Below are 17,107 nucleotides of genomic sequence, written 5' to 3' on the forward strand. Positions count from 1 at the left end.
CTACTTATGAGATGAAATCGTACGAACGAAGCTGCACTTCGCGGCCGGTGGTTATACTAAATCGTATTAATGCCATCTGCCATCAGGCATTAATAGCTAACAATCGAAACAACAAAAAGGTGCCTCTTTACGATAGCCCATGCTGGCCCACTAAAGGCCATCGCCATTGTGTAGAAACACCATACTAACATGACCATAGTCCCCCATCATACACCACTACCCCGTCTACAGAATGGCGATGGCTTGTAGTGGGCCAGCATCGACCATTGTGAAGAGGCATCTTTAAGCTCCCAGTATACAATAGCAAACACAACAACAAAATGATGGACCACTGCAGACCAACTGTAGACCACGACCACTTGGTGTTTACACCGTCCGCCATCATACACCACTACCCCGGCTACACAACTGCGCTGGCTTGTAGTGGGCCAGCATCGATCGATTGTCTGCCTTTAGATTGGACCCCATGTGGTAATTTATCAATGTTGCAGCTACGACGTCAGAGGCCGCATAGCCACTCAGCCCAAGCTTTGGTCGTCCCCCACGGGCTTCGGCACCCGGGCCTACTTCCGCGCTACGGCTGCGCCGGCGACGCTGCTCATCGACAGCGTCAGCACCGCCGACGCCGGTGTCTACCGCTGCAGGGTCGACTTCAAGAACTCACCTACTAGGAACCTAAGGATCAATTTCACAGTCATAAGTAAGTAGCTTATTTTGCAATAGCTGATAATGATAATTAATTGAATATCTGATTGGCCGAGTGGCAACAGCTAGATGATTTAAAGGTCGCACATTTATCTGCATGCTCGCGCGAAACGCGCCGCATTTTAGAATTCGTTTTATTCAAATGAAATCATGTAAACCATCGTACCTTCGTCCGCACCGTACGCGCCACATTTCGTATACTATGCAGTGCGTTTGACGCGTACGGTGGTGACAAAAGTGCGATTCTTTTTTTAAATGAAATAAGGGAACAAACGAGCAAACGCGTCACCTGATGGAAAACAACTACCGTCGCCCATGGACACTCGCAACATCAGAAGGGCTGCAGGTGCGTTGCCGGCCTTTTAAGAGGGAATACGCTCTCTTCTTGAAGGTTTGCAGGTCGTATAGGTCCGAAAATACTGCTGGTGACAGTTCATTCCAAAGCTGCAAAGTTTTACAGTGCGCGGCTTTAGACTTTAGTGTGTCTTCAGAAGAATCTTAATGAAAATCTGTGAAATACTTGTAGTGTATCCACAGATAGTGTATCCTAATTTTAGAAACATTTGAATGACAGTTAAACAAATACGTGATATGTTTCATAAGCGACGAATAGTTATTTCAATTGTTCAATACCTACGTGTACTTGAGTGTTTACCAATTTTCTTGTAATCGATTAAACAAGAACGCTAAAACGTAGCGTTTAAAGCCAACTTTTAATGTACATTTTACTGACCGATATTTTTGCATTCAGAAAGGATGTATAGCGGTAAAGTGCGCTAGTAGTAACATAGTTCCCACTTCCAAGAATCGAGTATCGCTATTTCATAGCCCGCAACAAAGGATTCGCACTTGATTTACTATTCACGACGCATAGCGTATCTCTCGCTGTTTATTGTGAAGTTCAGACGCCTCGCGCAGACCTTGTGGTTGAAACCTTTCACACGTCCTTCCGAGTGCTAAAATAACTAGCATTGGAACAGTACTACATTATTCATACTACTTATAATTTCGAAAGAATGTCGGCTGTACGTCTGTTGCTTTTTTGCGCTTCAACTTTTGATTCCCGCGTGAGTCGTGACAAACAAATTGCTTAGCAACAAAGTTGCCGCGAACATCTTCATCTTGGTTTCACGAGTATAGTTCTTAGGGTTCCGTACCCAAAGGGTAAAACAGGACCCTATTACTGAGACTTCGATGTCTGTCCGTCTGTCTGTCCGTCTATCTGTCTCCGGAGAACCGCTATATCTAGACATCTGGCCGTCTAGCATACGCCAACGAGATATCTCGTGGACATCTCACTCTCGAGCGTAGTGATATTGTCGATAGCGATATATATCTCTTTTTTGCTAACATGCGTACGTCGAGACTCAAGAGACAAATTTCTCGTTCGTATATTGTTCGTTAGTATATAGACAAAAATAGCACATATAAAAAAAAACAAAATTATCTCTAATTTTGACGACAGACGTACGAGAAAAAATGTATGTCATGTTAGGGTCAATGGAGATGAAGAGATAAACCAGTTAACATCGAGAAAACGTGTAGAGTGAGATATCTCGTTGGCGTATGCTAGCACGGCTGAACTTTTCACATATTGTGTATTTCTGGTGCCCCTATAACAAATACTAAAAATAAAATAAAGTTAATATTTAAGGTGGGCTCCCATACGACAAACGTGATTTTTTTTTTGTATTTTTGTCTCGTGATCCATAATGGCGACATGCAGGCACTTGAAATTGTCACAAAATTGTAATTTATATATGTATTTTATATTATATATGTATATTATATATATTATATATGTATATAATATTTAATATTATATATGTATATAATATTTAGTAATAAAATTAAAATAAAATAAATAGTAAAGTGGGGTCCCATACAATAACACAATTTTTACCTACTTTCGCTCTATAACGGTACGGAACCCTCAGTGCGCGAGTCCGACTCGCACTTGGCCGATTTTTTTAAAGAGTCTATGGTGTCTCAATGCTGGATAAAGACCTCCCCAAGTTTTCCCATACATCTCGTTCTAATGCCATAGAAAAGTTATACTTAGTATAATTATCTAATTATACTGACTTACAAATTATTAGTGAATTATGTTTAAATCTTAACGTTATTTAGTATTTACGTATTCAACTAAATAATAAAATGTATTGTATTATTTAGTTGAATGCGTAAATACTAAATAACGTTAAGATTTTAAATGACGTAATTGTCACTCCAAAATAGGCAGATACGAATTTCGTTTACTGAGAATTAGGAACCCGTTGATTGTAATGGCTCGGTAATCAATATTCCTTATTAGTAGTAAATACTACAATTTCGTTTTTCCTGGAACGAAATTAATTTAGACCGAGTAAGAAATTCACAGCTTTAAATTAACGAATTTTCATAATAGGTTGTAATTTAATTTAATTCGACGTTGGAATTAGTTGCCTTTGAACTAAGTAAGTTTGGTATTTGCGGAATGTAATAAATGTCATCATAGTACAGAATTTGATCATTCGATAGTAATTTCGCGAACGAATTCGAGCAAAGAACAAAGTCAAAAATGTTTTTAATTTTAGTTACAAATTTTAAAGGTCGGAGCTTTAATGAAGGTTATTTTGATAAAGTTAATTAATTATGAATCGGAATAAGTTTTAATAGAGAATAAGATATTATTAGTAGGCCTAGGTATATTTGTTTCAAATACAAGGTTTAAAAAAAAATGACCTTGTAGATGATCGCTGGTAAAGTTCTATCATACCTGCAACTCTGCCTTAAGCGAGGAGTTGAGCATCATGGGGTTTTAGTGGGTAAACTACGCAGGAGTCTCACATACCCCTGATGCGTGAAGCATTTCCCCATGTAAAAAAAAGGTATATTTGTTTTCAAAAACAAGGATATTGTGAGTGTACAATATACTACTAGTACACTAAACACTCTCTGTGCTTTATCCTAAAAACCCATCGTAGGACGAAAAAAAACCAAAGAGAAAGAAAAGACATCAGGCGCAGGACTCATATTATAATATCATATAATCATATTATCGCAATCTATACTTAATATTATAAAGCGGAAGATTTTGTTTGTTTGTTTGAAGGCGCTAATCTCAGTAACTACTGGTCCGATGTAAAAAAATATTTCAGTGTTAGATAGCCCGTTTATCGAGGAAGGCTATAGGGTATATTTTACCTACCAAAAATATTTTCATGTTAAAATGTTGCCAAGATCTCACTACTTTTTGACACCACGAACTATATGTTCTCATCTTGGCAACATTTTAACATGAAAATGTTTTTGGTGGGATTTCATTTCTTTTTGTAAGTTGGTTTATGTTGTTTTTCTTTTAGTTCATTTTTTTTTGGTGAATTACTTTTAGGTTTCCGTACCCAGAGGGTAAAAACGGAACACTATTACTAGACTTTAAGGTTTCCATGCGCATTATTAATTTGGGAGTACTGTAATCGTAATACGATCAGGATCATTCATTAAGGTTAGATTGCACCAACTAACTTTAACTATAACTTTAACTACAATGCAAAACGTCAAATCTTTGGTTAAAGTTAAAAATGTACGCCATCAAGACGCCATATTTAACCATAACCATAGAGCTCGACAAGGTTTTAAATGCACGTGGCGAAAAAAGGAACTAACGCTGTCATCATACAAAAACGCCATTTTTGACAGTTCTCCTTTACCAGCAGGGGGCGCTGTTGCTGGCCCACATTCATTTATAGCCTTGTTGGATCAGCTGACATCTTGTCAATTTCTCCGGTCAAAGTTAAGGTTAAAGTTAAAGTTAAATTTAGCCATAACTATAAACCTTAACTTTAACTTTAACAACGCCTCTGGTGCAACCCCACCTAAGAGTAAGTTGCACCAACTTACTTTAACTACCTATAAAAATGTCAAATGAACTGTCAAATCCCTTGTTAAAGTCAATAATGGACCTAATATGTGACGATAACCTTAACTTTAGCTAATAACTATAACAACGCCTCTGGTGCAACCCACCCTAATTCGTTTCCAAAGAAAATAATTTCATTCATACATTGACCTTATAAACGAGAATTACATGATACATCTACTGACTGTCAAATAATCCAACACGTTAATCTCACGAAATCTAACCACGGGGAGAGGAGGGGATCAGAAAATTTGTAAAAACACCTCACGTAATTTGTGGACGCGCCCCCTTGCTACTTTAGCAACAAATACTAAAAACAAAATAAATTGAATATTTTGGGGGGCTCTCAATTCTCATACAACAAACGTGATTTTTTGCTATTTTTTTTCTATAGATAATAATAGATGTCGCTGCTGGTCGTCTACATCGCGATATAGCTAGCACGAATAGTTCCATATACTTGTTAATGTACTCTAGTCAATAGGAGATTTAAATTTTCACCTATCTACATCGCACTGTTGTTTGACGCGAAGATGTTTGATCTAGCCGTTTAATTTTAACTTTTAGGTGTAGGTTTCATATTTAAACTAACCGTTGTAAGACGTTGTTAACAACCTTTAAAATTAAATATTCGCAAAGAATTATTGCTGAGGCCTGGCTGAGGGCTGAGACTACGAATATACTTTGAAGTGTTTGAACTTACATATTTTTAAGACGAATTAAGGTCTAGAGTCTACAAAGTGAAGTAATTACGAATATAATATTATAATATTATATTATTTATAAAGAGTTACAGAATGATTCTGTACTTAAGAGCGCATATGACCCTAACTTGACTACATACTTTAACCTAGATCTCAAAATCTGTAAGGTCTAGAAAACTGATTTTTTGACACAAGTAACTTCAGTTCATGAAGATTAAATGCTCAAGGCGAAAACACGATTACTCAAAAAAATGCTCGATAGTTTCTTTTTAATTTTTGTTTTAATACACTGTTTGTTATAGCATGAGAAAACAATTACCTTTCTGCCCACGATATGAAATTGTACGGCTATTACTAGGTGACAGGAGCGCTTGTGTGGACGTGACCATAATTCTGTCGGTTCGTGGTTTGGCAGCGGCTAGCGTATCGATACCTCTAACAATGCCAGGAAATTAGTTTTCTCCGAATTGTTTCGTACAAATTTAATTTCATCTGGAACTATGAATTGTGTATGCGATGGTATGCACCTGACCTCATATTAAAATGACGTACATTTAGATTGTTTTATGTAAAAAGTATAATATGCCCTATGGCATTAAGTCCGCCATTGTACTATCAGAGAAGTTGATTCCTATGCAAATCGGGGACCTAAGTAGTTTGGTTGCGTTACGTCAAACCCAGCTGACAGATCACAATTAACATTCAATTGACATATTCGACCAAATAACGTTGGTCTGTCAATTGCATAGGAATCAACTTCCTCGATGGTACATTGTGCATAAAGTGTTAATAAATAAATAATACTAAAGGCGGCTAGCCGGCTACTTATTCGTGGGTCGAACGTTTTCATCCATGACAAAATAATATGAACTGGTTAATAAGAGGAAAATTCGTAGAGGTTTCTTATGTTTGTTGTCTAAAATAACAAATCTGAAATCATATTTTGCAATGGATCGTGACGACCGATCGCAAGTTGCTCCGACTGCTTTGCTTTACTTTTGCCAGGTACACGAGAGGTAGGATTTACAGGAAGCAAAGCCTTGTTAGGGCTTTGATCTTCTCAGCTCTGTATTCATACGAAATTTTATATTTAATAATAATAATAATAATAAATTTATTTTCTCACCACGAATATTACACCATTATTAAAGATTTTACATAAAACACAGGTTTTGTGGTAGACTGGTGCCTAAACTGGGCGTTGCCTGTATTTCAGGACACCAGAGACTCCGGACCATCTTGCAATACAGTAGAATACTAATTATTGCGACATTTATATTTTATAGTGAATTTCGTTCATGTATTTAGATTTAAAATGTTTGCATACTGGAATACACGTTTCTTGTCATTTTTTAAGCCCCACCGGATCGACCCATCATAATGGATGCCAGGACGAGGGACCAGACGCGTCTCTTGGAGCCTTACGATGAGGGAGACACTCTGGAGCTGCTCTGTGAAGTATACGGTGGTAAGTTATTTTGAAGTAGTAAAGAAGCTGTAAAATAGCTGTTGAAATATTATTGAAATAAATCCCACAGTCGATAGCAGATAGCAATGAAATGATTTTCAATGTGTTAACTTCAAATAATAATAGCTGTTAATAAGAAGGCGTAGAGAGGTAACGAGCAGGAAAAAATCCGTATTTAAAAAACTGGTAAGCAAAGCTGTAATATAGAATATATTGGACGATAGCGAATGTGGCACTAGTAGGTTTACAAGTCTAATAGAATATCCAATAAATTACAACTGTTTTCAATTACAAATAATGATATGGACACAACAAAGCGACCATAAAATAAATTAACTCCCAAATCTATTTTTAATCGAATTGATAACTGGTAATTTTAAAATAATTTAACACGGCTGAATGTAGCAGATTTAATGAAATTTTGCGGTGCTGTAATAAACATTTAAACGTTGTTATTACGCAATCGAGAAACGATTATCTAATATAAAATTATTGATTGGGATTTTCACATCCTGATTTTTTTTGTTATTTTTCATGTTTGTAAAATTTTGTACATTATAATATAAATTGAATATTGGATTATAAAAACATTAAATACATTTTATATTTTTAATAAAATTGTGGACGTATCGTAAAAAATGCTTCAAAAATGTTTTGATTAAATATAGGGTTTGATAAAAGAAAATAATTGCTTCGCTGAAATTCTCATTGTGTTTTTTCAACTCAAGTTTTGTTTATGTTTTTTAATTTTGTTGTAAGTACCTATATATTTTTAAAAAAATAATTTGTCTGAAATTCAGATAAATGCGAGCTTAGATACCCTTGCATTTAATCAAGCGAGTAATCACTTTGAACTTTCGAGACTTTTACTGGGAATCGTTGTAACTTTGGAACCTGCTGATAGAAAAAGCATTAGGATTTTCAGTGTTAATATAGCGGAATTTTCTGAGTCATTATTACTTTGATGATTTGGAAGATACGTGGGAGAGCCATGCTTCGGCACGAATGGGCCGGCTCGACCGGAGAAATACCACGTTCTCACAGAAAACCGGCGTGAAACAGTGCTTGCGCTGTGTTTCGCCGAGTGAGTGAGTTTACCGGAGGCCCAATTCCCTTCCCTTCCCATCCCTACCCTCCCCTATTACCCTATTCGCTCTTAAAAGGCCGGCAACGCACCTGCAGCTCTTCTGATGCTGCGAGTGTCCATGGGCGACGGATGTTGCTTTCTATCATGTGACCCGTTTGTTCGTTTGCCTTTTTCGTAAAAAAAAAGAAAAAAAAGAATTGGAAGAAATTGATTCATAGCCCATAGGCAATTATTGACGGACCTTCGTCAATTGGTCAGATAATTCAATGTTATTCTATTCCGTCTGTGGGTTTGATTTAATGCGATCAACTGATGAAGGAACGCCATCGGCCTATGAATCAACTTCTTTGATAGTGCATATTATTATTATATAAGTTGCAATTTTTATTTTATGGTCACTTCACGAGCTTACATACGTGATAGAGTGGTTGCTGGGTGAAGTTGAGTATACAAAATATAAGGACCGCATTCAGTGAATGGGGTTGAACTCAAAAATGCATGATTTTAAAATGATACCAGCCCTAGTAGACGAGTGGCAAGCGATTATCGTAAACGCCAAAAAAATGTATGCGATTTGACATAAGTCATCGCTTCGCTAGCGAATACTAATGTCGAATCCCATACATTTTGTTGGCGTTTACGATAATCGCTTGTCACTTGACTAGGCCCTCAGGAGTCGCATTGGTCTATTTATTTTTCGCTTCCTAGTGGGGTATAAAAAAATGAACCAATAATACGAATCCTGGCAACTTTTACAATCATGATCTGCATGCTTTTCTGAGTTCAACTGAATTTACTTAACTCCACCTAGCGCCTGCTCTATACCAGGTAACGGATAACTGAAAGAATTTAAAATAACGATACAGTTTCATATAAATTTACTAGATGATGCGTGCAACTCCGTTGCGAAAAAATTGTTTATCGCGCGGGAACTTAAATTGTATGCTTGGACCAATTTATGTACAAATTTTGAAAGCTTAAATCACTCTCCTCTGTTGGCAAAATAGGAATCCCTTTTTACAGAGGTATTTTTGATTGATTATTCTGTGTTATAAAAGTTAACCAATCGTGTTATGCTATGAGTAATTCAAAGACAAAGACATGATGAATACTGACAATGAACTTTAATTTCTTAGCTTTAGTCATCGCTGAGAAAAATCGATATTGCGTCGCCTAAGTTTGTGTAGTCTCTAATTGATACGAATGCTGTATAACTTATAAGGACCTGATTGTTAATTATTATTTATGTAAGCTTGTATTCATAATATTGTAAGCCTAATAAATAAATAAATGAATAAATAAATAAATAAATATATTTGGTATCAAAAGCTTCGTAAACATCGTTTAAATCCAATCCAATGTGCGAGCCCATTAAAATTCAATCTTTTTATGTATATCAGTAATAAGATTAACGAAACCATACTGTTAACGAACTTTCGATTAAATTTTCGAAGAGCCTCGGAAGAGAAAAAATAAGTTCATTTTCCATTGAGATCAAGTAATTTCGAACCGATTGAATCTTGATCCGGCGGTGGCTGGTTGGAGCGGATAATGGCCCACCTCATTCCCAGAGATGCGTACATATTGAAGCCTACAAAAGTATATTACTCACTCCACGTACAGGTGAATTTCTGAAGTGGAGCATAGGTGCTATACACAGGTGCTACATCAAAACCGGGCTTGCAACTTTTTTCTGCATTTAGCTTTATGTGATGAGGATGAAGGAGGCGTGCTCTGTCACCAATGTGGGGTATTGTGTGGATGCCAAAAAAGAAGATCTTCCGAACGTGCGTGGTGTTATGCCCGGCCAGGCCGGAGCCCACGTGATACATTTCAGCTGTCGTATATATTATACCGAAGCACTTAGAAAACTTCGATAGCGCGATGCAGGAATGTTAGGCGAATTGTGGGTACCGCCACAATATTATTATATATAGTTTTAGATTTGCTAATCATGCTCACTTTAATAACAACTAGCTATTTGACCGAGCTTTGCTCGGTATTGGATGAAACGCGAATAAAATGACATTTTCTAAAATGATTCCTAGCTAGATCGATTTATCGCCCCCCCCTATATACTAATTTTATGAAAATCGTTTGAGCCGATTGCGAGATTCCAATTATATACAAGAATTGCTCGTTTCAAAATATAAGATTTAGCCTGTATACCAGGGCTCGGAACCGGTTTGAAAATACCGGTTTATTTCGGTTAAAAACCGGTAAATATATCGTTCTTTTATTTACCGGTTAAACAAGCGAACGGTTTTTACGTAACCCAAATGGTAAAGGCTACCGGTTACTAACACACAAACGATTTTGAAAACCCAAATTAACCGGTTAATTCTTCGATCGCACTTCTTGGAAATCTATTTTTATCACTTATCGCAGCCCGCTAGGGCCGCTTGGGAGTTGATAGGATAATTTCGCAATTATTTTCACTTATCTTTTTTTAATTTTAGAATGTTTTATTTTATTTTATTTTAATTTTTAATTTAAAAAGAAATGTTAAATTTGACATACAGAGATCTAAGGGCCGGGACACAAAAGCACGATACGACGTCGTATCGTGCTTTTGTGTCTCGGTCCTGGGAGGCAATTCTCAGGATGTGAACTTTTTCCCTCGTAAAATTATCTCACGAACTATTCATGTCTACTGGCAAGTTCGAATGATACGTAAAACTCGTATTCTGGGGACCAACAGAGTATCGAGGAGTTTCTGCCATTGACATTATTTAGCGTTCTTTCGGCATTAAAAAAACGCTACGATAAATTTTGCAACTTGCGAAGATATTTAAGTGTATTCTAGTAAATATAGCTTACGAAATAATTGATTTTATTACACCACTAGCTATCCCAACAAGTTGTTTTGCGGTTATTTTGCCATATGCTTACGTAGTACTTATAATATCTCAAATCTCAATGCATAATATAATATAATTATTTGTATTTAATAACTAAATCGTCGTAAAATTATTTCTTGAACTATTCATTTCTACTGGCAAGTTCGAATGATCCTTATAACTCGTATTCTGGGGACCAATCGAACAAATTACCAATCGACCTATCGAGGTGTTCCTGCCATAGACTAAATTTTGCGTTCCGTTTCGGCATTAAAAAAACGCTTGGACACATTTTGCAACGTGCGAAGATATTTAAGTGTATTCTAGTAAATAAAGCTTACAAAATAATTGATTTTATAATATCACTAGCTATCTTGGCAAATTGTTTTGCGGTTGTTTTGCAATATACTTACCTTTATTATTTGTAGTTAACAGAGGCGGCGCAAGGCGTGGGCGGTGTGGGTTGCCCCTCCACTGGTAGTTAATACGAGACACAATTATAATTTATAGCTTATCTATTGTTATCGCGGTCGCCGATGACCGCTTGGGGCTTGAAGCATTAAAAACTAAATTATTCTTTATAATATTTTGTAAAGACCAATTACTTAGGTATATTTTTATTGAAGTGACTAAATAAGTATGGCACCACGGCAACGTCCCGTTTCACAAACAATAATTTGGTCGCCGAATTTACTGTTATTTATTTGACTAATGCACTTATCAATAATTATAGCAAGTATTGAAACAACACTTATTATTCTAATACAGCGTTATAAGTAGTAAGTACTTGTACTATTATCTATTCTGTGGTTATAGTAATATAAGTAATATCACAATTTAACTTTCGTAATCGGAAGCGGGCGCGAGACTGTCTGCAGCCTGCCGCTGGCCGCAGCCCGAGTCGTTCCGTCGGGAGTCGGGACTTGTCGGGACACGAATGGCGCGCACCCGCTCGGCCTCCAAGGGTCGCGCGGCGCGGCGCGCCAAACCGGAATGGCAGCCGCGGCGAGGCTAACACAGCTAACACTTTCGGTGTCATATGATTTTAAGCTTTATCTTCATGACTGTAATACATAGTGAAGTCTACGGCCGCCCGTGGCCGGTCGTGGCTGCTGGCGGTTTTGATAAAAATCAGTAAAACCGTTTCGGAGGAGTAAAGTAAGTAACATTATGACACACACGACAATTATGATAAACGTAATTATCCAAAAAGTAGCTGTCCCGGTGAACTTCGTGTCACTTTCAAACCTTCCATGGACTTCTACGAATATTTTGAGACTAAAATTAGCCCAATCCGTTCAGCCGTTTTTGAGTTTTAGCGTTACTAACACAATTGGAAATCTATTTATATATATATATATATATATATGTATATATATATATATATATATATATATATATATATATATATATATATATATATATATATATATATATATATATATATATATATATATATATATATATATATATATATATATATATATATATATATATATATATATATATATATATATATATATATATATATATATATATATATATATATATATATATATATATATAGATGTATACAGTATAGGTACAATATAATAGAACAAAAGTTCTGATAAAAATATGTAGTCTAATTCAGCTATATTTTAATTTAACGAAGTTTAAACACATTAACTTATAATTAGTAAGTTATTATATCGCAAAAGAAACACAAATAAGTACGACATTTTGTACTTCTTTGCTACATATCCACCAATAAGAGGGCGAATTTGTGTACGAATTCCGACATCTACCGGTCCCTAGCACTCGTATGACTCGAGCGATCTTTACACGAAACATTTCTAGTGTGAAGTTCTGAGAATACACAAACTCACAGCAACAAACTGTATCGTGCAGAAACCGGTTTCCAATCGAACGTCTATCCACCAATAGGAGTGTAAATTGGTGTACGAATTCCGCCATCGTAGAAATAACCGGTCCTACTCGTTCGACTCGAGCGATCTTTGCACGGAATATCTCGAATGTGAAGTTTTGAGAATACACAAACTGTGTTACGTTCGTAAAAATCTCATAATTGGGTAATTTTTTCGAAGGTGAGATTTTCTCACGTTCTGAGAATTGGCTTCCTGAGGGCCAACGCTAAAACACGGGCGGATACGGGCGCGGGCGCACGCGTCGAAAGACCGCCGCGGGCCACGAATCCGCGAGCGGACATCTGTCACGTGCGCTCACCTCATTTAGCGCTGCTAGTATAATTTTTATCTCGAGCGTGTACAGTTGTGTCTAGTAGATTACCATGGATTAGTTACTAATTTACTTACGAAAAGCGTACGCCCGCGCCTTGTGCCCGCCGTACGCCGTAATTTAACGGCCGTAATAGGCCTCCGCGCGGCATTTGTAAGTAGCGCGCGCGGCTTCAAAACCGAGCACGTTACACTGATTATTTTTTAAGGTATTAAATATTAATTTAAAAATTTAAAAAACCTTATGGTGTATTCCGAACACTTCAAAGAATTCGCTCCCGTTGGAAATTTAACTTAGTTACTTTTTCAAAAAAAGACATGTAATAGGTAACTAAAAAAAAATTTTTTTCCGCCATTTGTTTACAAAAAAAAATATAAAAAACAAATGGACTATTTCGATGCTTTTAAAAATTTCTTTTTCTTAACTTTATGCTCTAGAAAATATTACGATTTTTAGAATTAACTTTTTTTCTTAATAATAATATTTAATTGTTTATAATCGTTTTTTTTATATTTCTATTTAACCCTTAATTAGGCGCATAAAAAAACTCACACAAGTAGTCGCATGGGGTCTCTACTGACCCCAAATTAAAAATGAAAATTAAGTTGAAGAAATGAATAAAACGAAGTATTAATTATGCGAATTGTTAGAATGCTTTATGATAATTAATCTCAATAAGCAATAACCTTCATTTGCCTTTATACAACTAAAAAAATCAATCAACTACTGCTCTGTCTCGAAATCTCTTAAATATCACTATGGTTGTGATCGAGATAAAAAAAGTATTAAATTTGATGACCAGATTTTTTTTTGAAACACCGAAGGAAGTAGGTCCTGAGCTAATATTGACAAACATATTTTCCTCATTTGTATGATTTGTTACGCTCTTCTAGTCATCACTCCCTCATCATCATCATCATCATCACCATTCAGGATCAGGTCAGGGATTATTTTAGGCATCTCTGGGCTCTTAAAATATCTTGTCTACCGATTCATTCCCGTCACAAAATGGTGCATAGTTTTGAAATTCGAAGGCTAGGCTCGCAAAAAGTCTTTTATCTTCAGAAACCTTCCAGCCTCCAGCCTATTTCACTATCAATATTAATTTTAACAATAGAAATATTAAAAGAAACGATTATAAACAATTAAATATTGTTATTAAGAAAAAAATTTGTTTCTAAAAATCATAATATTTTCAAGAGCATAAAGTTAAGAAAAAAATTTTTTTAAAGCATCGAAATAGTCCATTTGTTTATACATTTTTTATAAACAAATGGTGGAATTTTTCATTTATAAATAAAAAATTCCACCGTTTGTTAATACATGTGTCTTTCATTTATATAAAAACAATTATGTGATATAAATGAAACCAAATTATTTTTGACAATATTACTTGAATTTATAGTTTTTTGTTTAAGTAAAAAAAAATATTATAAACAAAGTATTATTTTTTTTTACTTTTATGGCGTGATCTTATTAAGTATGTTTGTATAATAAATTGATGTCCCGCGCGGCTTAGCCCGCGATAGTTAGGAATTTTACAGAAACCGTACATTTTCCCATAAAAAATAGCTATACTCCCTTCACGTAAATATTGCCATAAAAATTGCTCCAGTAGTTCGTGAGATAAACCCTTTCTAATATTTCCCCCGTTTTTCCCACATTTTCCTGAGTTTCTTCGGTCGTATTAGATTAGCGTTATAATATATAGCCTTATTCGATTAATGAGCAATCTAACACTGAAATAAGTTTTTAAATCGGACCTGTAGTTCCTGAGATTAGCGCGTTCAAACAAACATACTCTTCAGGTTTATAATATTAAAGTATAGATTTTTTTTTAATTATCGCTTGATAAATTCGAGTCTCGATCTAAAAGACTATGAAAAGTACCAATAACAGGGTCATAATAGGCTCATAATCATGGGACGATGATGAATGTAATTTAAATAGTAGCATATTATGCTTTCCGTTCTTAAAACAACGCCGAAACTCCCAAACTTGTATCTATAAAGAATCAGGAGTTTTCAGCACCTTCTGAACCACGGTATACCAGGTATACCTCGGTGCAAAATCTTACTTTCTTTGTAGCATATGCTTAGAATACTTTTCACGAAACCGAAGTCACCACATGTTTTCCTATAAATTTTGAGGAGCTCCCTCGATTACTTATGGGGGCATTTTCAAAAAAATGTGTACCCCCTGATTTTGCCTTGTCCCTCGACTTTGTTAATTTATTTTGTTGAGATAAATAACTTTTAACAGAATATATTAATTTAAGTGAAAAAAGTATATCTTTAAATACATATATAAATTGTTGTTACTTTACTAAATAAAAAACTTACGAAGGTTTTAAAGTATTGAAAACCATCAAATATACCTGTCCCCTTCCCAACTGAGATCAGATAATGATTGATTTTTAAAAATATCCAGTATTGGTAGTGATTATATATATAATTTAAAATCTCAAAGGTCAAATGTATCAGTTGAAGGTATCAATTATATATTTTTATATGTAATTTCTTTTAAAAATTAATTTGAATTTAAAACGAAAATTTTACTCTTCCGGAAGATTCCGCTTTGTGACCGCTCGTTTCTGCAAAAATTCATCTAATACTAGAAAGTATTCGGCACGATCTGGCAAAACAACGTATGTACTTCATCGATAGGTACGTCTTTTTGTTTTTACTGGCAAACTAACTAGTGACAAGCGCGGAAATGTTGTTGAAGTGCAGGTGTTTCAATTTCTTTGTTCAGATATGTGACCAAGTTTTACTGTTATTAATCACTTTTCTTTGATTATTGTTATTGTTTACACATTGCAAAACTTGTATAGTATTTGATACCAAAAATGTATTAGTGCTAAATAAGATAGTTAATTTTTAAATAATTTAAAACAACAAGAAGGTAGCATTATGTGACCTTCGTTGGGTGACTTTTTTTACGGTCATTTTTGATATTATCGGGAAAATGCCTTAAATTCCGCGTTCTTTTTTGTTTTTTTGTATAATAAACTAAATTTCCTATTAAGTACATTATAGAAAAAAAATTATAGAAAAAAAGAAAAAACCGACAAAAAAATTAAAATGAAATTTTATACCCCGTACACGTTTTTTTGAAATCGCCCATGGATCCTTAATCAGATCACCACTTTTGTGAATATAATACCAAATTGAGATGATACTCTATATACCAAAAAAAAAAATTTTTGAAAATTCGTTAACAAACGGTGGAGTAATCGTTGAACATACAAAAACGAACATGACACCTCCCCCATTTTTAAAGTCGGTTAAAATTGTAGCCTATGTGTTATTCTGATGTATAAGCTATATTATTGTAAAGTTTCATTAGAATCTGTTTAGTAGGTTTTGCGTGAAAGAATAACAAACATTCATACATCCATACATCCAAACAAACTTTCGCCTTTATAATATTAGTAGGAAGTAGGATGTTTGAGGGCTCCACGAAGCGAAAAATTTTTACGAAAATTATTTAAACATTTTTTTTTATATACAATGAGGACGGAAGTTCAAAAAAATTTCGTTAGTTAACATTTGTCTAATTTGTTGAAAAATTAACTTTAAGTTAAATTGTTAATGGAATCAGGCGTTACTTTGCGGAAATCCATAGTTTAAATTTAGTTTGTTATTATTTTTAGCAATATTCCGCGAAAACAACTTCCACCTTTAAGTAAATGAGTGAGTGTACGCATAGGCATGCGTACAGCACCTCCCTCAGCATCCTCAGGATGTGGACTCTACGAACAACGGCACTTAACGGACGTTGTTCGTAGAGTCCACATCCTGAGGATGCTCCGGTGTTGGGGCGAAACGCGCGTCGAGGTTTTCAACCTGCATGGTGGTGAGGGGCCTTGCACGGATTTGCCGACATTATTGCTTGTGTGGTGGTGGTGTTTGCAAGTTCTTGCATGCGAGTGTACGCATAGGCAGTGTGGGAGGAGGGAGGTGCTGTACGCATGCCTATGCGTACACCCATTTACTTAAAGGTGGAAGTTGTTTTCCTGGAATATTGCTAAAAATAATAACAAACTAATTTTTTTTTAAGTTAAATATCCAACGGGAGCAAATTCTTTAAAGTGTTCGGAATACACCATAAGTTATTAAAATTTTAAATTGATATTTGCAATATTTCGCGGTCCGAAATTCG

The 17,107-nt window shown here is 35.3% G+C and overlaps 1 protein-coding gene across 1 annotated transcript in view; it reads left to right on the forward strand.

Annotated features, from left to right (window-relative positions):
• The window catches only part of LOC121726460 (hemicentin-1-like), a 115,227-nt gene that overhangs the window by 32,316 nt on the left and 65,804 nt on the right, over positions 1 to 17,107 (forward strand). Inside the window, exons 3-4 of the mRNA XM_042113845.1 lie at positions 492 to 700; positions 6,668 to 6,778. Of these exons, the coding sequence (XP_041969779.1) occupies positions 492 to 700; positions 6,668 to 6,778 (320 nt within the window). The remainder of the gene's footprint in view (positions 1 to 491; positions 701 to 6,667; positions 6,779 to 17,107) is intronic.

Source organism: Aricia agestis, chromosome 4 (genome assembly GCF_905147365.1).
Source record: "Aricia agestis chromosome 4, ilAriAges1.1, whole genome shotgun sequence".
Taxonomy (NCBI): Eukaryota; Metazoa; Arthropoda; class Insecta; order Lepidoptera; family Lycaenidae; genus Aricia; species Aricia agestis.